This window comes from Trichechus manatus, unplaced genomic scaffold (assembly GCF_000243295.1).
Source record: "Trichechus manatus latirostris isolate Lorelei unplaced genomic scaffold, TriManLat1.0 scaffold00080, whole genome shotgun sequence".
Lineage (NCBI taxonomy): Eukaryota > Metazoa > Chordata > Mammalia > Sirenia > Trichechidae > Trichechus > Trichechus manatus.
In genome coordinates, this window is record NW_004444016.1 from 4,085,567 (window position 1) to 4,106,810 (window position 21,244).

Consider the following 21,244-nt stretch of genomic DNA (forward strand, 5'->3'; position numbering starts at 1 on the left):
GAAAGCCAAGCAGGATGCAGGGCCATGTGCTTGAGGCACAGCGTGGCTGAGACTAAGGGAGCGTGTATCTGTGTGTGTGTGTGCACGTGTGTGTGAGACATGTGTGTCAAGTTGGGAGTTGTGGAGGTCTGGTGGTATAGGTCACTGAGAGGATAAGGTAGCGCACTTGTGTGTGTGTGTGTAGTTGGGAGTCGTGGAGGGCCGATGGTGTAGATCATCAAGAGGCTAAGGGAATGTGTGTGTGTGTGTGTGTGTGTGTGTAGTTGGGATGTCGTGGAGGGCCAGGTGGTATAGATCATCAAGAGGCTTTGACGAGGCAGGTGGGAGCCACAGTAGGGTTTTGAGGAGAGACTTGAGTTGACACTCTCTGGCCTCAAAGGGAAGTTACCAAATCCTCTCTCTGAGCATGCCTTCCTGCTCTGACCATGCCCGCCTGCTGCATTTTTACTGCTGCCTGATGAGGAAGCTCATGGCTGGAATGGAAGCAGACTGGCCACGAGTCTCCGCCCTCTGTCAGTCCAGGGATTCATTAATCCTAGTCTGGGACACGAGACTCCCCGGCCCTGCTGCCTGGTGGGAAATGGAGACAGTCTGCCTCAGCAAAGGGGCCCTGGACGGTCCCTGTCCTGCACCCCCACCTCAGGGCCTGGGAATGGGGAGAGGGCCCTGCCTCCTGGGGCAAGGATCATGGGAGGTGGGGCTTCACTGAGATCATGGGCTTTATAAACTGTCAAGGGCCTTGTAAGTATGAAAGTGGTCTGCACAATCTTGCTTTCCCCCTTGGATGCTGGAACGCCCCTTGTAAACACTGAAGGTCCCATGCATGACAACTGGCCCTTAAACACTGGTGTCTGCAGCGATGCGTAAACTGTTGACAAATTTGCAAACCATAAAGTATTTTCTAATCTGCTGAGTGCTTGATTGGCAAAGCGTAAACTACTTGGCAAACTATAAAGTACCTTGTAACCGTGTATAGTGCTCTGCAAACTGTAAATTACTTTGTACACTGTGCCTTGTAAACTACAGTGTTTTGTAAACTGAAGTTCCTTGTATACTGTAGAGTGACTTGCAAACTATAAAGCATTTTGAAATTGTGCTTTGCAAATTGTAGAGTGCTTTTTCAAGTGATAAGGCACTTTGTAAACTGTAGAGATTTGCCAGATGTAGAGCGTTGCGCCCCTGTGAGAATCTGTGGACGCTTCTGGCCTCACGCCCTGTCACCCTAGGATGGCTGCAGGCTCAGAGCGGCCCCTGGGTCTCCAGGGTACAAGCAGGCCAGTGGGCTCGGGTGCAGGGGTAGAGTGGAGCCCCAGGGCAGGTCCCTACCCCCTTCCAAAAATCCCCGTCCCTTCCCCTACATCCCACCCCACCGCCGTTTGTGGCTGTCTGTGGCCATCCCCTACACTGTCGCGTCCAGTTTCGGGTCTGCAGAGCTATCTGGGGCGGGGCTCGGAGGGACGCGGTTAAGGTCGGGGCTCTACCGCCCCCTGGCGGCCGCGGTGGGAGAAGACTAAGGCCGCGCCCTCACACAGCGCGGCGCATTCACTGCCGCCGTCATTCATTCGTGTATTCACTATAGGAAGATTGAGCGCCCTCCGGGAGTGGGACACTATTCTAGGCCTGATTCACCCCGATTCTCATGAGGCACAGTGGAAGGTCAAACTCTGCCCAGACAAAGCAGGGTAATTAGCGAGACGTGTTGGGCCGGGTGGGGAGGGGGCTATCTGACCAGAGTGGTCAGGTAAGGCTTCCCAAGGAGGGAACACTGAAGACCGAAATGGCGATGCGGAGCCAGGCTGAAGAAGATCGGGGGCGGGGGCGGGTTAAGGGCGCTCCAGGCAGAGGAAACAGCGAGTGCAAAGGCCCTACAGTGAGAAAGCAAGCCTTCCTGAGGGAGGGAGGGAGAAATGCCTCTGCGTGCTTTGACCCACAAAAGGGCTGTTCACAGGCAGAGAGGCAGGGCTGTCTGGAAGCAAGAACCAGACTTGCTTCTGGCTGAGCTGAGGATGGGAGGAGTGGTGGATAGACACAGAGTAGAGCCGCTTCTCATGGGGACCCAGGACTTCCTTCTGGGATGAGGGACATGGGACCCTAGCTTAGACCTTGAAAGACGTTTTGCAACTCCCCCTCCCCACCATGCATACGCCACCGCTGGCCTGTAATTGGCTTTGGGATGAGCACATGACCCCTTCCCAGCCAATGAGACCAGGCCTGGGACTTGGGCTGGAATGCTGAGCCCATTTGCTGAGCTGATGGGCCCAGAGGTCCTGACTTACTCCCAAGACGGGAGCTTGAAGCTGAGCCTGAGAAAAACAGAGCTATAGTAGAGACAAATTCTTCAGGACATTAATGGAGCCCCTGGATCCACCTGTTCCTGAAGCCAAACACAGTTCTGCTTATTGAACAAGTAAACGTCCTTCTCCATCAGTCTGACTGGAGCAGGGTTTCTGCCCCATCCCAGGCCTCAAGGATTGCAGATAGAGCCAGACCAAACCCTGGCAAGGGGGCCTTCACAGGGCTGTCTCTCTCCAGGGTTCACTTCCTGTCCACAAGCCTCAGTTTCTCCATCTGTGGCAAGGAACTGGATACCATTTCTAAGAGCACCAGGAGTCTTTGTGGTTTACAGATGAGGGGCTGAGCTCAGATTTGCCCACAGAAATGGGCTCGATGGTGAAGCTGGGATTCCCATCTGAGCCTCTCTAATACCAAAGCCTTCCCTGGCTTCATCTCACCCCACAGCCCTCATGCTCTCAGACCAACCGCACAGGGCTTCCCTCGGTGCCTCAGGACCTTTGCACACGCTGTTCCCGCTGCCTGGAGCCCTTCTCTCCCTCCCCATCTTTTAAAATTCAGCTTATCATCACTTCCTCATGCCAAGTTTTCCCCATATGTGCTCCACAACCACCAGAACTTTCCCTCCACAATCACGCTGAAGCCAGACGGTTTGGGTGAGAATCCTGGCATTGTCCCTGACAAGCTGTGTGGCTCTGGGGAAGTTACTTCACTCTGGGACTAGGTCCCAAGTGTACTCTGAGATGAGAACATAACCACCTCAGAGTAGCTGTTGTAGCATTAGAGGCGGTGAGAGCACAGGCACTAGGCACACAGCACATGGCGCGACGCACGCTCTTTGTGCCTGGCACCACCACTCTCCTTGTGGCTGGGGCTGGCACTGTCCCACCAGTGGAGTGTGCCGTCCTGTTCTGGTGCCCAGACGGCCCTGAATGCAGCACCTTGTCACGGCCCACTGGGAGCCCGTGTTTCCTCCTCGGGAAAAGGCCTGCCCAGGGCAGGGCCCTGGTGGGTCAGTGGCCCCCCACTCCTGCTTACACTGCCCAGACCCTGCACATATTCCCAAGGAGGAGGGCTGGTCGCTGTCTCACACAGTTTCACACAACCTTTTCCCACTTTTTTTTTTTTTTTAAATTAAAACAGCAACCAGGCAACACCAACCAGCCAGGGAGAGGACCCCAGTGTAGGCAGTCCTTTCTGCAAAAAAATAGATTTTTTTTTTTTTTTTTAAAAAAAAAACAACGCTAAAGCAAGTCCACAGCCCCTGTTGAGCCAGTCCCAGGAGTCCAGGCTGGACAGTGCCCCCAGGGTGGAGGGAGCCAGCCTGGCTTGCTGGTCCCCTAGGGGGCGAGAGAGAAATGATGGGCTCCAAACCATGCAAGAGAAAACAGCCGAAACCCACAAAGCCACAGAAACAACCAACAGAGGATAAATTTAAAAAAAAAAAAAAGGTGAAATGATGCTCTCTAGAGGTGGGGGGAGCGGGGTTGGCAACTGAGTGTGCCCTGTGAGACCCTGTCTGCCAGAGCTGAGTGAAGGCCTTGGGCAGCTCCCGGCATCTTGGGAGCTCCACATGGCTCATCCCCATCGTGTCCCCTCACCGATGGTGGGCCAGCAGGTATGGCCACACTGGGCCAAAGTGTGCAAAGTCCATTTTGTCGAGAGATAAAAAAATATACAACTTGGTAGCATCTGGGGCCGGGCCAGTGCAGCGGCTGTCCACACAGGCTGCAAGGGGCAGCAATGTCCAGTGGGGATGCCCAGAGCCCTGAAAGGGAGCTTCAGCTGAACGTCCAGGTCCCTCCGAGTCCAGGGTTTCGGGGGCTGGACTTGGGAGTCCTTGAAGCAGCAAGGGCAGAGGCACTGCTAGGGATAGGGGTCCCAGGGCCTGGCTGGGCACCCCTAATGGACTGGTTCTTTGGCACCTGGGAAGACGGCCTGCTGCACAGTCAGGTGGGAACAGCCCCCCAGCTCTTCCAGGCACCCTAAGGCCAAGTGGCAGTAGCTTATGGTTGTGGGCCAGCACTGCCCCAGCAGACGGGCTGAGGTGCTCTGAGGGGTAGGGGGGGGTCCAAGGCCCCACCCCTACGAGTCCTCCCCCAGGATCTCCTTCACGAAGGCAGCAATGTCCGTCTTCTTGGTTTTGTGCAAGGTGAAGAAAGGGTGCTCCTGGGGGTCAGAGGAGGAGGCACAGTCACCGTGGGTGGGGACAGGGGAGCTGGACTGGCTCCTGCTTGCTCCTCTGGCCCCAGACCCACTTCCCCTGCAGGGCAAATGTCTACTCATCCTTCTAAGACCTCTGCCCTCCCAAGCCTGCCCTGACTGTTGAGACAAGGTTTGGGGCTCTCCCTTGGCCTGCCTGCAGTCACCCTCCAGTCAAACTAAGTTTCTCACTTTTCTCCACACATGCCAGGCCTCTGCCCACGCTGGGCCTTCCACCCTTCCTATCATCAGTGGGTAACCCTTCTTTATCCTTCCAGGTCCACTTCAAATGGCACTTCCTCTGTAAAGCCTTCCCTGATACCTCTGAGTAAAATAGCTCACCCCTCTTCTAGCCCCTCTGCACCACCTGCCCTGGCACTGCCCTCTGCAGGGCCTGGAGTGGAGCAGGGAGCCCAGGATGCATGGGTGAATGAGCAAATGAGTGACTAGTGCATAGATGAACTAATGAAGTTGCCCACCTCCAGGCATGGGACAGGTGCTCTCCCCAGACAGCCCAAAAGAGAGCAGGCAGGGCGTCCGCCCTACACTCACCATCAGCTCCAGGTAGCTCATGCGCTCCGTGGGGTTCTTCCTCAGGCTAGGAAAGAAGAGGATAGGCTCTGGCTAGGAGAGACAGAGGAAGGGAGGCCGCCATCGCCAGGCAGGCCAGCCCTAGCCCCTGACTGGGCAGCAAGGGAGCACACAAGTGCTCCCAAGCTCAGAGAGGGAGGGGGGACAATTGTGGGGGATCCCAAGGACAGAGAGGAATCCATGGGTACAAACTACAGAGACTTGGGGCAAGTTTCTTCACGTCTCTGGGCCATAGTTTCCTTGTCTGTATAATGATCTAGGGAATTTTCAAACGTCCTTCTGATAGTGAAATACTATACTTAGAATCACATATATACTTAGACTCAAGGCCCTTAATCTGGAGAGGAAATTCCTTATCATCCTGAGAGAGGGTAGGCCCTAATTAAAGGGGGTCAAGGTGGCCAACGACTGTTTGTGTGACTCATCTGTCTTCAGTCTCATTTTCTAATAAGAGAAATAAAGGCTACGAATTTTCCTCTAAGTATCTCTTTTTCTACAACACATAGGTGTTGATATTTTGTGTTCTCATTGTTTTTCACTTCTAGTTGTAATTTTATTTTTTACATCTCTTAACCCAAGAGTTATTTAGAAAAATTTCTTTTTAGTTTCCAGGTAGCTTTTCTTTACCTAGTTTTATTTCACTGTGGTCAGAGAAAATGACTTATGTGATTTGCCTTTGGGGAATAATTTATTGATATTTCCTTTGGAAGCTCAAACTTGATTAATGTTCTTAAGAGTCCTACAGGCATTCCTTAATTTGGCACAAAGTTCTAAACGTCAATGAGAGCAAACTTGTCTGGTATGTTATTCAAACCATCTATATACTTTTATTTTGGTCCACCTAATCTGTCCATTGCTGGGAAGACTGTATTAAAGTCTCCCACCAGGACCAGGGGAGCCCTGGTGGTGCAGCGTTTAAGAGCTTGGCTGCTAACCAAAAGGTCCGCAGTTCGAATCCATCAGGTGCTCCTTGGAAAACCTAAGGAGCAGTTCTACTCTGTCGTGTAGGGTCACTCTGAGTCATAATCAACTTGACAGCAACAGGTTTACCAAGACCAGAAGTTTTGTCAAATTTCCCTTATGCTCTAACAATTCTTGCCCTACATATTTCAATATTATGTTGTTTGGGAATGTGTTGTTAAAAGAGAAGGGACTGGGCCCAGGGCAGGGAGGGGTACAGACTGGGGGCTGAGGAGGACAAGAAACTCACCACTGTGCAGTGAAGTCTACAAACTCAGGGGAGAACCGGTCAGCCGGGAGCTGGGGGGATGGCTCCTCTACCACCTGCTTCAGCTGCTGGAATGGGGTCCCCCAGGACTCATAAGGGAACCGCAGGATGGCCATCTCAATCTGCAGAGGGACAGCAGCACCGAGGTCAGCATGACCCTGGCCGCCAGATGCACCCACCCTGCACCTGAAAACAGGGTGCAGGGCATCGTGGGGACCTGCCCACCCTGGAATGGCTCCCAGGAACTGAGCAGCCATGTGGGCGAAGGGGCTGCTCTGGCTGACCTTTCTGACACACCAGCAGCATCAATCCAAAGATGAAAGACAGGCTGCCATCCATAGCTCTTCTGACCCAGCCTGAGTGACACTGCCTGTGGAGCAAGCCTTCCCCTACACAGGACTGCTTTCTCCATCATGTGCTTTAAACCACTCTGTAGCACGAAAGTTTTACATAAAACCCCAGGTTCTAACTGACCTGGGAAAAGCAGAGGAGCTGGCAGCCCTGGGCTGCCTCTGGCAGGCAGCAATCACCAGAACCCTCAGAAAGGGTGCCCACTTCCGTCAGTCACAAGCCACCCCCTCCCTGATGTCTCCCCGATACAGACATACGATCTGCTGTCATTTATTTGGGTCATCATTTTTAATGACAGAGGATGCAGACACGAAGTCAAATGACTGTCACAGACACAGCTCCCCCCACGCTCACAGGGCCGTTGGACAGAAGGCACATATGATTGGCGCTGCCTGCCTGGCCCCAGCAGGTGTTTAAGTATGCAACCCCTCCTCCTCCCTAAAGCCTCCCATCCCTACCTAGTGACATCTTTTAAGGCCCATCTACAATGCCTCCTCCTCCTCCAGGAAGCCATCCCCTCCCTGCCCTCATCACTGTTTTTCCCTGACCTCCTGGCCACACTGGGCCTCATCTCTCCTGTACAACTGTGACTCCCATGGGCACCCTCCAGGTGCCCAGCCCTGAACCCTGCCGGGAGGTGGTGTGAAGTCAGACTCTGGCTTCAGATTGTGACAGCTGCGATGAAAACAAGGGCTCCAGCAAGCCCGGCCCCTGCCTGGAGGAACACAGGGATGTTGTGATTCCAGCACACTGCCCTCACTGGCAGCCGGCAGGCACACAGTGAGCAGAGAGAGCGTGGCCCCAACAAACAGCGTGGGCATGCCAGCAATTGGTGCATAAACCAATTGGTGTCGACGATGCTAAAAAAGTACCTTCCCAGTAGCCCAAAGGCACAAACACGGCAGATACCAAGGGCATGCACAACGCAGCAACATGTGTGTGAGTGTGCGTATGAGTGTGCATGTGGTGTTTGTGTCTGCATGTGACTATGTCTGTGTATCTGTGTGTGTGTGGTGTGTCTGTGTATATCTGTGATTCTGTGTGTGTGGCATGTGTGTGTGTGTTTTCATACCACAAACTTCCTAAATCAGTGGTGTTTTCCTTAGAATGTCAGCTGATTCCAACATGCAAGAGGGAGGGTTCTGATGGGCCACCAGAGAAGGAGCCAGCACCTTCCCAAATATTCCAGTCCTGGTTGCCATCGAGTCAACTCTGATTCATGGCGACTCCAAGTGTCAGAGTAGAACTGTGCTCCATAGGGTTTTCAATGGCTGATTTTTCAGAAGTAGATCGCCAGGCCTTTTCTTCCAAAGTGCCTCTGGGTAGAGGTGCATTAACCATTTGCGCCACCCAGCGACTACAGAAAGATGCCTATGAGGAGTTTATAACAATCAGAGATATATGAATGATGTAAAGTTAAGTGGAGAACACTAAATGTGTGTTTGTGTTTGTGTGTGTGTGTGTGTGTGTGTGTGTGTGTGTGTGTGTATAAAAAAGGCAATAAAAATATTCCAGAAGGAGATGTATACGGTTGGGAGTTGACAGTGGGGGAAAGAGGATGTGTTTTGTTGAGTGGTACAATGATTCTTTTCTGCCTTTTACCTTGCCTCTGTATTTTTATATTTTATTAATTTTATAACCTGGGGGAAAACTCTGATCTGTATGATGGTTGCTACTCTCCAAAAGTGGTCACCACCACCTCCCCTGCTCTGTGTGCCTGCCATGGAGTGGGATCCATTCCCATGCCCTTGAGTCCAAGCCAACCTGTTACTAGCACTGGCCAACAAAATGAAACAGAAGTGGTGCTGGACCAGCTCCAGGCCAGACCCTGAAGAGAACTTCCCTTTTGGAAGCCAGCTACCAGGAAAGAGTTCCAACTCTCCTGATGCCTCCATGCTGAAAGGAGGCCTAAACCAGCCACACTGCGGGGCCACACAAAGGGTCACCGCGACTGTGAAGCCTTCTAGGTCCCCCAGCTCAGCCAGCTGAATGTAGACCATGAGTGGCCCAGCCACTGCCAGGTGAGGCAGAAGAGTCACCCAGCAGAGCCCAGTCTACACTGCAGACACTTGAGAAATAATGACTGCTGTTGCTCCAAGTCAGTGGGTTTCGGAGTGGCCTGACACGCAGCATTCTGACACCGGAAGCACACACTTAGTACACACTTGGCCAAGTTCTAGTATGGACATCAGGAGGCCACTGGGACACGGTGGGTCCCCAACAATGATGACGGACTGAAAGGTAAACCGAAGGGAGGAGAGAAAGGGGAAAGAGGAGGAAGGGGAACCAGGTGTGTGTAGGTACGTGTGCATGACGAGATCATGAGTTAGATCTCACGCATCCAGCCAATTCTGTGTGGTCTCTCTGTATAAAAAGAACCTGTTCTTTTTATTTTTTAACTTTTTCATGACCATTGGCATAAGTGATACACCAGCCACTTTTATGCCTCTGGGCCTCAGAGGTAAGGTGTTATTCCGGTTCTAATGCATTTAGTGTTAAGGTGGGTCCCTTTTGAAATGTGTGAAGCTCAGCAGACCAGAGTTGGAGCCTCACTGTTCTGTAGGTTGAGCATTCTATTAGGTGATGCTTCCTGGATATGTTAGTTTTATAAACTTTAGCCTTTTTTTCCCTTTATTTTTGTGAGATAAGGCTTGCAGGCATATTTATGGCCTTCTTGTATGATAGTTAAGGAGACCTGATGGGTTTGTTTTCGTTTTCTGTGTCATATTTGGATGACAAAGAATACATATATATATATTTGAATGACCAGAGGTACCCCATGTAACCTAATGGAAAGGCGCCCGCAATAAATTACTTATCTAGCTCTCACTGGTATATTGTCACGCCACAGATCGGTGGCACCACAGTGCCACTCACCTCATTGGTGACTTGTATTACCAGATCATATTTCTCAAAATCCATATTATCAACCAAAAATTTAAGCACACTCAATTGGTAAGCATGCATTCCAATACTGAAAGCACATGTCATCGGGGAAAAAAAAATTAAGGAGAAAAAATGTAGCAGTAAAATCAACTCAGGAGTTAGAAAACTCTTATCTGCAAGTATAGTACCAGCCGTTCAGGTTTAGAATATTCATCTCTACTTCAAAAAGAAAAAGAGTTTAACTGAAACAATGATATCTCAACAATATTATGGACAAACAAAGATATCACCCCAATTCCTCCTCCCTGACAAAATTATTTTGATTTTCATTCTTTCCCAGTCACTGTCTACAAAAACACTGTCTACAGAAAATAAAGCTACAGTCATGTAATAACCGCAATAATAGCAATATCAGTAAAACCTAAAACTCCTCCATTAGCCCTATACCCAGCCCCGACAGTGCTCCCACCTCCCCTTTCATCTGTCTCCCCTCGGATCCAGCCACCCAGGCACACCAGGCATGTGGCCACCTCAGGGCCTTTGCACCTGCTGCTCCCTCCCTGGGACCCCTCTGCCCCCTTGCTCACAGTCACCAGAGGGCCTGCCCTGGCTCCTCACCCGCAGTAGGGGCCCTTCTCACCCCTCCCTGCCTGGTGTGTCCCCAAGCCCTGGCTCATCCTCCATCTGATTGGTTCGTTTTGTTTACTGACTGAGTTCCCTCTCTAACCCCAGAGGGGTGGGGGCTGGCAGGAAATTCCCCTGAGGCCAGGATCTCCGGGGCAGGGAAGGTGCTGACACCATCAAAACTCTATGGATGAGTCCACACCTGGAACACACACCATCAGTTCCACCTGCTGAGATGGGGGGGCGACCGCTCCGGCTGTTCGGCACCCTGGTTCATGCCGCTAGCTGTGGCTGTATGCAGCTTCCCCACAGGCCTACTGTTAACGCATAACTGCCTAGACGCAGCTGGGGAAGCACCCAGCCCATCTTTCCTGATCCTCCAGTCCACTCTCCGATGCTGCCAGAGCAAGCGTGCTAAAACGCAAATGTGAACACAAAAATAAATAATGACCCTGACCCTCACTTTTGGTCAAGTTCTAGTGTGGACATCAGGAGGTTACTGGGACATGGTGGGTCCCCAACAATGACGACGGACTGAAAGGTAAACCTGGGGCCCAAACTGCCCATTTGGGCAAAATAAATAATGACCCTGACCCTCACCTTTGCCCTGAGCCTTGACTCAGAGAGGGGTGGGGAACTTCTGGGCAGAATAAGAGGAGCACACAAGCTTGGGGCTATCCCTGTGCCTCAACTGACCTAGAGGCAAATCATGGGTACAGACAGAAGCCCTGCACCAGCCCCCCAAGATTCAGTGGTAACAGGTGGGCACTGGCTCCCACCTGCCCAATGGTGGCATTTCAGGCTCTGCAGGCCTGGAGTCGAGAAGCTCGCCCACCCCATCCCCCAAGCCCAATGAAAGACACCTGGACCCTACGTACAACACTCCTCACTATGAGAAAGTTCTGAAAGGATTTTCATCATTTTGCTTTGACATCATGTACGTATAAGGAGCTCATTTAATTTACTGTGATAGGCTGTGATTTCTCGACAATCACCGTGACCTCTATAGGGTTGTTATGAGTCAGAACCAACTCGACAGCACCTAACAACAACTGTGAGCTCTTGGGAATTCTTCCAAAGTGAGAAACGTTTAATGGGTGAGTTATATCAAGATGTCAAGACACTTCTGTGGAGGTTGAATTTAACCATCAGAGAAGCGGGTATAATGTCCTGGCACAATGTTCTTAGATATATGGTCATTTTGATGCCACCTTTTGTTCTCAGAGTTTGAGGCCAACATTTTTCTCCAGGACCTAAACTATGTTATCCCAAGGGCTCGCAGATGCGGGCACAGCCCCGTCCTAGCCCTCCCTGACCAGTAAGGATGGGACCCCCATTACCATTGTGATGCCGAGGCTCCAGACATCGGACTTGACATTGTAGCCCTTCTGGTTCAGCTCTGGGTTGATTCTCTCGGGCTGTTGGAGGGATGGTGAGTCGTGATAACCCACCCCAGGGTGAAAGGGCCCAGAGAGGGGCACCCAAGGCCCCAAGAGCTAAGTCTTCCCTCCCCCTCCACACTGACGGATCCCACCGCCTCACATGACAGACACAGACACTGAGGCCAGCGAGGACCAGGATCACACTGTGCAACCTGGTGCCCTACCCTGCCTGGGGGAGGGGCTGCAGGGTCCACCTCCCTGGCATTAGAAGAGGGGCGGGATCCACACAGCTTATGAGAGGAAGTGTCTCCCTGCATAAGCATCTATGTTGTTTACATCCAAAGGGGCAGTTTGGGCCCAATAATGACATGGGTAAGCAGGGACTGCTTGGCCAAGGCGGCGCACCCAGGGCCCGCTGGGCAGCAGCACTCACGGCCATGTAGGGCTTGCAGCCGGCGTCCATAGTCTTGGCCACGGAGTCCACCAAGTAGCCACTAATCCCAAAGTCACACATCTTCACGTGGCCCTCCTTGTTGATGAGTACATTAGAGGGCTTCACGTCTGCAGGGACAGAATGGGTTGTTTTAGCTCCCATCCATGGAGCCCTGGAGTGGGCATGGTGCCCAGCTGTGCCAGGCCACACCAGGCCCTACCACTGACAGCCCATCGACAGATGAGGACCCTGAGGGTATGGGAGGTGAAGTCACTTGTCCATGTCACACAGTGGGTGGTGGCACAGCCGGGACATAAGCGAGGTCCCTCTGACTCCACTGCCACTGGGCTCAGGAAGCCAGGGCTCCTCCCAGCAGCACCCACAGGTCCCAGGAGGCCCCAAGGGCACAGGGATGTCCAGGTAGTGCTGAGCATCACAGGCAACCAGTGGGAGACAGGCCCTGGACTGGGAGTCAGGCTCTGCTCCCGACCCCCCGAGGCACATCACGCACAAGCCTCTCTGAGCCAGTTTGCTCATCTTGACAATAGGGAGAAGTCCACCCTCCCAGCAGACCTGCGTGAGATGACGTACACTAACAAGTCGCACCTGCTCCCACAATCGTCCCATCATAGGACACCTTCCCCTTCCCCACCATGAGTCCCCGTGAGGTCCCTCCCTCATCCCCCACCCCAAAAGCCTCTGGTGAGGCCCCCATGAGCCCTCCCGATCCACACGCACCTCTGTGGATCACGGAGAGCTTGCTGTGCAGGTGCTCCAGAGCCCTCACGATCTGCATTGGGGGACAGGTAGCGCTATTTCCGGTGCATTGACAAGCGCAGAGCAGTTGCCCCACCCCCGCCCAGCGTGGCCCTGTCTCCTCTCCCCACGCACAAACACCCCAGCCCCTAGTGCCTGGGGCTGCCAACTGACAGGGCAACCCTGGTGCAGACATGCTGCCTGTTTTTCTCTCCCCTGTCCTGTTCTGGGTCTGCCAGGTCTCAGGCCCAAGGCTTTCCCAGGAATACCCCATGCCTAAGACCCCCCGAGTCCCAGATCTGTGACACCCCTGGGCCATCAACACTCTGACCAGGCTCTCCTCAGGTAACCTCAGCTCCTCTGCAGCCTTCTGCTGCTCTCCCCACCCCTGCAAAGCCAAGTCTACTTGCTTGGAGCACTTGTCCATGGGCATAGGTAGGTCAGGATGGAGAACTGCCACTTATACACCTACAGTTCCCTTTCGTCCTGGCTGCTGGGATGCTCATTCTCCTCTGGGAAAGTCGACAGCCTCAGCAGGCATGTATTCTGGACGCTAACCTCTTCCATTCAGCTCATCTCTACCATCCTTTTCTCTTGTCCTGCTTGTACCCCTGTGGGCTGCCTCAGGGCATTTTGAGAACGACTAAGTTGTAAATACTCTGGCTCTTTTTGAAAAATTTCCCAAGACTGGGAGGCCCTGGTGGCACAGTGGTTAAGCGCTCAGCTGCTAACTGAAAAGGCTGGCAGTGTGAACCCACCTGCTGCTTTGTGGGAGAAACGTGTGACGAAGCTAGGGAGAAACACACGAAGGCCTGGAGACCAGGACCTGCCAAGCCTGTGTGGCCCCTGAGCCCCCTCGGCAAGAAGCTCTGGTCCTGGTTGGGACCTGGAAGCAGTAGCCTGGGTTCAGGGGCTGCACAGGGGCCCAGCTCTGCCCTGGACACCATCAGCCAGCCAAGCTCTGCCCACTGGGGCAGGGCTGAGGCCTCCAGCCTGAACCTAGGCCCATGGCCACTTACCGACACAGCAATCTCCCCCAAAATGTCCTCTGGAATTGTCATGTTTTTATCCAGCACCTTCCGGTAGAACTTATCCAGAGAGGTGTCCATGAGCTCCATACAGATCCACACATCACCCTAGAGTGGAGACCAGGGGTCAGCTCAAGCTGATCCCACCTGTACCCTGCCCCCCACCAGCCCGAGGCCCCATTCAGCCCCTGCCTTTATCAAGCTCCACACCCAAGTCCTTCCATCCTGCTCTCAAACTTTCTCAATCCACCTGCCTCTTGCTGTGCCCCAATTGTCTACACTGCTGGGCCCACATACCAGCCTCCCCCCTGCTCTGCCACCTCTTGCCTCCCCTATCTGATCTCCAATTCCATGGCACTCTGCAAGGAGAAGGGAAGAAAATACAAGCTGATCGTGTCCCTCCAAGAGAGGCTTCAGGGCCAGCTGAGCCAGCTTGGCTCCAGGACTTAACCCTGCAGGCCCTTCCACTATAGCCCCTGTACCCACTATGTCCCTCACTCCAGCTCAGACCCAGGACCTGGCCCTGCAGCCCCTCCCACTGCAGCCCCCGCACCTGCCACGTCCCTTGCTCCAGCTCAGATCCTGCTGATGATGAGAATGGTTCTTACAAGCCCCCTGTGCAGACCATTTGCCAAGCCCGTGCTACGTCACCTAACGTGGAGGACAACTTCAGGAGTGAGGGACAACTCCTGGCCTCGTTGTACAGATGGGGAAACTGAGGCACAGAGCAGTAGCCAGTGGGCAAACCGGGAGTTTGGCTCCTAAGAACCAAGTAGTGCTGCCTCCAGGAAGGCAGAGACTCTGCCATCCATGCTGTCCCAGCACCCACATGCAGTAGGTTTGCCGAGTGGGCAAAATGATGACGGTGGGTTGTCGGCTAGACAGATGGTGGGCGATGGGGCAGGTGACTGGGCGCCGGCCCAGCCCCCCAGCAGGCTGTACCTCTCTGAAGAGGGCCCCGTAGAAGGTGACAGTGTAGAAGCAGTCAACTGTCCGCATGTTGATGTCCAAGTCCATGAGCAGCCTCTTCTGCTCCTGTGAGTTCACGGTGGCTCGGATCCGCTGTTTGGGGGAAGGGTGACATGGCCCAGTGGGACAGCCACAATGGAGGCCAGGAGCCAGGAGCTCTGAGAGCCATCGCCCGGCCTGCCCTGGAAAGCTCTGCCCTGTCACTGGTTCTGATGCAAGGCAGCCGCACAGCTGGGAGCCGACCAAGGCTCATCAGCTGAACAAAAAACCAATGGCCTGTGAGCCTGTGCCAGGCTCAGCTCCCACTCCTCCTCCAGGCAGCCCTCCCAGGCGAGTCCTGTCTCTAATGCTCCCCAGCTCCTCCTCCAGGCAGCCCTCCCAGGTGAGTCCTGTCTCTAATGCTCCTCAGCTCCTCCTCCAGGCAGCCCTCCCAAGCGAGTCCTGGCTCCAGTGCTCCCTAGCTCCTTCTCCAGGCAGCCCTCCCAGGTGAGTCCTGGCTCCAGGGCTCCCCAGCTCCTGCTCCAGGCAGCCCTCCCAGGCGGGTCCTGGCTCCAGTGTTCCCCAGCTCCTTCTCCAGGCAGTCCTCCCAAGTGACGCCTGGCTCCAATGCTCCTCAGCAGGGCTGGGGTAGGGTGCAGTCTGCTCACCTTCACAGCCATGATGGTGCCACTCTGGGCATGTCGCACCTTCTCCACTACCCCATAGGCTCCACGGCCCAACTCCGAGATGGTCACGAGGTCATCGGCTTCCACCTCGAAGTTCTTGGGGGGACAGAAAAGAGAGTTGGTGGCAGCACCGTGGAGACAGGTAGGGCAGTTGAAAAAGCCGACCAGTCAGTCAGGTCTAGGTTCAAACCCCGAGCCAGTCACATCCTGCTGTGTGGCCCTGGGAGAGTACCTTAACCTCTCTGGGATGCTTGCCGCCCTCAGTACAGTAGCACCAAAATCAAAGGGCCTCTGCAAGGGTTAAGTAAGATAGCCCGTGAAACACACCAGCTGGCCCAGGGAGCTGGAAAAATGCACCTCCTTCTTCCCTCCAACCTTACTCAGACCTTTAAACTGAATCGTTCCTTCAACCAATATTTACTGAGCACCTGCTACACACAAGGCCCTTCTTTAGCACTGGGATACACAGAGAAGAAAACAAAGGTCTTGCCCTCATGGAAGTTACCCTTTATGGGTACAGGTGGACAAAGAAAGAACAAGCAAACTGCTGAAGAGCGACAGACATGGCAAGTACTAAGCATAAAGGAGATGGGGGGACAGATATAGAACAGAGGCTTCAGAAGGGGGTCTCTGCCTACAGAAACTCAGCACAAGCCATGGTCATCAGTCACTGGCATCCTCCCACATCATCTGGAAGCGCATGGAGGAGAATGAAGGGAAAGAAGCCAGTCCAAAAAGGCTACACACTGTGCAATTCCACCTCTATGACTTTCTGGAAAAGGCAGCACTACAGAGACAGTAAGGAGGCCCTGGGTGGCGCAAACAGTTCATGCACTCGGCTGCTAACTAAAAGGTTGGAGGTGCGAGTCCATCCAGAGGCACCTGGAAGAAAGGCCTGACAATCTACTTCCCAAAAATCAGCCATTGAAAACCCTATGGATTCTAAGGGAATACTATGAACAGTTTATGCCAAAAAATTAGATAACTTAAGAGGAAATGGACAAATTCCTTGAAACATAAGCTCCCTACACTGACTCAAGAAGAAATAGTGGATCTCAAAAGACCCATAACAAATGAAGAGTAATCAAAAACCTCCCAGCAAAGAAAAGTCCTAGACCATATGGCTTCATTGGGGAATTCTACCAAACATTTATAGAAAAAGTGACACCAATCCTACTTAAACTTTTCCAAAAAATGGAAGAGGAAGGAAGGGAACACTACCTAACTCATGCTATGAGGCGAGATTTACCCTGATTCCAAAGCCAGACAAAGATATTGCAAGAAAAGAAAACTACAGACCAATATCCCTTATGAATACAGATGCAAAAATCCTCAACAAAATACTAGCAAACTGAATCCAAAAACATATTAAAAAGATTATACACCATGATCAAGGGTGATGTATCCCAGGAATACCCCAAGGGTGGTTCAATAATAGAAAATCAATCAATGTAATACACCACATTAATAGAATAAGGAAAAAGAACCACATGATCATCTCGATCAATGCAGAAAAGGCATTTGACAAAATTTAACACTCTTTCATGATAAAAGTACTTAACCAGATAGAAATAGAAGGGAAATCCCTCAACAAAATAAAGAGCATTTCTAAAAAACCTACAGCTAACGTCATACTCAATGGAGAAAGACCACGAGCCTTCCCATTAAGATCAGGAACAAGATAGGGATGCCCACTCTCACCACTGCCTTTCAACACTGTTCTGAAGTCCTAATCAGAGCAATTAGGCTAGAAAAGAATAAATAAAAGGTATTTAGGGAAGGAGGTAGTAAAACTATGTTTTCACAGATGACATAATCCTATACATAAAAACCCCAAAGAATCTACAAGAAAGGCATTAGAACTAATAAATGAATTCAGCATGGTGGCAGGGTACAAGGTCAACACACAAAAATCAGTTGGCATCAGCAACAGCAAGTGGAAAAGGAAATTAAGGAAACATTACCATTTACAACAGCATCTATAACAACAGAGTACCTGGGAATAAAATTAACCAGCAAGGTGAAGACTTGTACACAGCAAACTATAAAATATGACTAAAAGATATCAAAGAAGACCTAAATAAATGGAAGGACATTCCGTTTTCGTGGACTGAAAGGCTTAATACAGTGAAGATGTCAATACTGCCCAAAGCAATCTCTAAATTTAATTCAATCCCCATCAAAGTTCCAACAGCCTTCTTTGTAGAAATGGAAAAGCCAATCCTCAGATTTATATGGAAGGGCAAGGGACCCCGAATAGCTCAAGTAATCTTATAGGAAAATAAAGTAGGAAGGCTCACGTTTCCTGATTTCAAAACATATTATAAAGCCACAATAATTAAAACAGCCTGATACTGGTATACTAAAAGACATATGGAGCAATGGAATTGAAAGTTCAGAAATAAATCCATACATCTATGGTCAACTAATTTTTTACAATGACATTATAAGTCTATTCAGTGGGGAAGAGTCTCTTCAATAAATTGTTATGTGCCAATGAGTCGGTTCCAACTCATAGTGACCCCATGTATGACAAAACGAAATACTGCCCCATCCTGTTCCATCCTCACATTGTTGTAGCCACTGTGTCAGTCCATCTCCTCAAGGGTCTTCCTGTTTTTCGATGACCCTCTACTTTACCAAGCATGATGTCCTTCTCCAAGGACTAATACCTCCTGGTAACATGTCCAAAGTATGCGAGATAAAGTTTCACCATCTTTGCTTCTGAGGAGCATTCTGGCTATACTTCTTTCAAGACAGATTTGTTCGTTCTTCTGGCAGCCCATGGTATATTCAGTACTCTTTGCCAACACCATAATTCAAAGGCATCAATTCTTCTTTGGTCTTCCTTATTCACTGTCCAGCTTTTGCATGCACATGAGGAGACTGAAAATACCATGGCTTGGGTCAGGTGTACTCTAGTCTTCAAAGTAGTATCTTTGCTTTTCAACACTTTGAAGAGGTCTTTTGTAGCAGGCTTGCCCAATGCAGTGCATCGTTTGATTTCTTCACTGCTGCTTCCATGGGCATTGATTGTGGATCCAAGTAAAATGAAATCCTTCACAACTTCAATATTTTCTCTGTTTATCGCCGCTTATTGCTCCAGTTGTGAGGATTTTTGTTTTATGTTAAGGTGTAATCCATACTGAAAGCTGTGGTCTTTAATCCTCGTCAGTAAGTGCTTCAAATTTTCTTCACTTTTAGCAAGCAAGGTTGTGTCATCTGCATGTCACAGGTTGTTAATGAGTCTTCCTCCAATTCTGATTCCCTGTTCTTCTTCATATAGTCCAGCTTCTCCAATTATCTGCTCAGCATACAGACTGAATAAGTATGGTGAAAGGACACAAACCTGACACACACCTTTCCAGATTTTAAACCATGCAGTATCTGCTTATTCTGTTTGAATGACTGCTTCTTGGTCCACGTACAGGTTCCACATGAGCACAATTAAGTGTTCTGGAATTCCCACTCTTCACAACATTATCCATAATTTGTTACAATCCACACAGTCAAATGTCTTTGCACAGTCAATAAAATACAGGTAGACATCTTTATGGTATTATCTGCTTGAGTGAAGAGCCATCTGACCTCAGCAATGATATCCCTTGTTGCACATCCTCTTCTGAATTCAGCTTGAATTTCTGGCAGTTACTTGTCAATGTACTGCTGCAGCCACTTTTGAATGATCTTCAGCAAAATTTTACTTGTGTGTGGTATTAAGGATACTGTTTGATAATTTCTGCATTCTGTTGGATCACCTTTCTTTGGAATGGGCACAAATATGGATCTCTTCCAGTCAGTTGGCCAGGAAGCTATCTTCCAAATTTCTTGGCATAGACAAGTGAGCACTTCCAGTGCTGCATCCATTTGTTGAAACATTTCAGTGGGTATTCCGTCAATTCCTGGAGCCTTGATTTTCTCCAGTGCCTTCAGTGCAGCTTGGACTTCTTCCTTCAGTACCATCGGTTCCTGTTCATATGCTACCTCCTGAAATGGCTGAACGTCAAACAATTCTTTTTCGTACAGTGACTCTGTGTATTCCTTTCATCTTTTGATGCTTTCTGCGTCGTTTGATACCTTCCCTATAGAATCCTTCAATATTGCAACTCGAGGCTTGAATTTCAGTTCTTTCAGCTTGAGAAATACCAAGCTTGTTCTCTCCTTTTGGTTTTCTAACTGTAGCTCAATATCATCAGTCGGAACAAGGGCAGGGGCCAACTGCAGAACACCATCAATTGCTCACACGCAAGTTCAAGCTGAAGCTGAAGAAAATTAGAACAAGTCCACAACAGCCAAAATATGGCCTTGAGTATATCCCGTGAGACGATACAGATCATCTCCAGAAAAGATTTTACTCACTGAAAACTAATGACCAAAGACCAGACAAGTTGTGGAATGGTATCAAGAACATCTTACAAGAAGAAAGCAAGAGGTTATTAAAAAGACAGGAAAGAAAGAAAAGACCAAAATGGATGTTAGGAGAGGCTCTGAAACTTGCTCTTAAACATAGAGTAGCTAAAGAGAAAGGAAGAATGATGAAGTAAAAGAGCTGAACAGAAGATTTCAAAGAGAGGCTCAAGAAGACAAAGTTAAGTATTACAATGAAACGTGCAAAGATCTACAGCTACCAAACCAAAAGTGAAGAACACGCTGAAAATTTTTCATGCTTCAGTAAATAATGCTGGGAAAATTGGATTTCCACATGAAGAAGAATGAATCAGGATTTATGCCTCACATCGTACACAAAAACCCATTCAAAATGGATCAAGCACCTAAATCTGAAAACTAAAAACATGAAATTCTTAGAAAATGTATGGTAAAGATGTGGGACCTAGTTTTTAGCAACAGGCTATCAGATATGACAAGAAAAGCATGAGCAGCAGAAGACAAAACAGATACATGGGACCTCATAAAAATTAAATACTTTTGTTCATAAAAGGACTTTATCAACAAAGTAAAAAGATAACCTGCAGATTAGGAAAAGAATTTTGGCAACTATATATCCAATAAGGGTTTAATATCTAAAATATACAAGCATTTCTACAACTTAACAACGAAAAGGCAAACAATCCAATAAAAAAAATAGGCAAAGGATTTGAACACACATTTCACCAAAGAGGACATTCATATGTTCAATGTTGTTGTTGTTTGTTGCCATTGAGTTGACCCCATGTGTGCAGAGTACAACTGCTCTACAGGGTTTTCAAGACCGTGACCTTTCGGATGTAGATTGCCAGGCCAATCTTCCAAGGCATCCCTGAGTGGGTTCAAAGCCAACCTTTCGATTAGCAGTCAAGGGTTTAATGGTTGCTCCACCCAGGGACTCCAAGTGGCTGATAAGCACATGAAAGATAGTAAATGTCATTAGCCATTAAACCCACTGCTGTTGAGTTGATTCTGACTCATAGTGACCCTATAAGACAGAGTAGAACCGCCCCACAGAGATTCCAAGGCCGTAATCTTTATGGAAGCAGACTGCTATATCTTTCTCCCACAGAGTGGCTAGTGGGTTCGAACCACCAACTTTACCATTAGCAGCTGAGATCTTAACAACTGTGCCACCAGGGCTTCTTTCCATTAGCCATTAGGCGGATGCAAATCAAAACCAAAATGAGATATCATCTCACCCTCATAAGAATGGCAATGATCAAAAAACAAAATGGAGGAGTTCCGGCAAAATGGCACTCTAGGCGGAAGCACCACGTCATCCCTCCACAGCAAAGATCCGAAAAACTAAGCCGAACAGAGAATACAACAATCCTGAAACCCTAAAACATCAAATGAAGAGATAAAGAACTCAGCCAAGCACCAAATGGAGTGAGAAAACTGACAGAGAA

At 50.1% G+C, this 21,244-nt stretch overlaps 1 protein-coding gene across 1 annotated transcript in view; it reads right to left on the reverse strand.

The window, feature by feature from the left end:
* Positions 1–3,414: 3,414 nt before the first annotated feature.
* The window catches only part of MAP2K3 (mitogen-activated protein kinase kinase 3), a 43,530-nt gene continuing 25,700 nt past the window's right edge, over positions 3,415–21,244 (reverse strand). The window contains exons 4-12 of the mRNA XM_004381023.2: positions 15,390–15,503; positions 14,716–14,835; positions 13,765–13,881; positions 12,728–12,779; positions 11,990–12,117; positions 11,515–11,592; positions 6,296–6,435; positions 5,047–5,092; positions 3,415–4,461 (exon numbers count right to left, since the gene is read on the reverse strand). Coding sequence (XP_004381080.1) covers positions 4,378–4,461; positions 5,047–5,092; positions 6,296–6,435; positions 11,515–11,592; positions 11,990–12,117; positions 12,728–12,779; positions 13,765–13,881; positions 14,716–14,835; positions 15,390–15,503 — 879 coding nt within the window. The 3' untranslated portion in view covers positions 3,415–4,377. The remainder of the gene's footprint in view (positions 4,462–5,046; positions 5,093–6,295; positions 6,436–11,514; positions 11,593–11,989; positions 12,118–12,727; positions 12,780–13,764; positions 13,882–14,715; positions 14,836–15,389; positions 15,504–21,244) is intronic.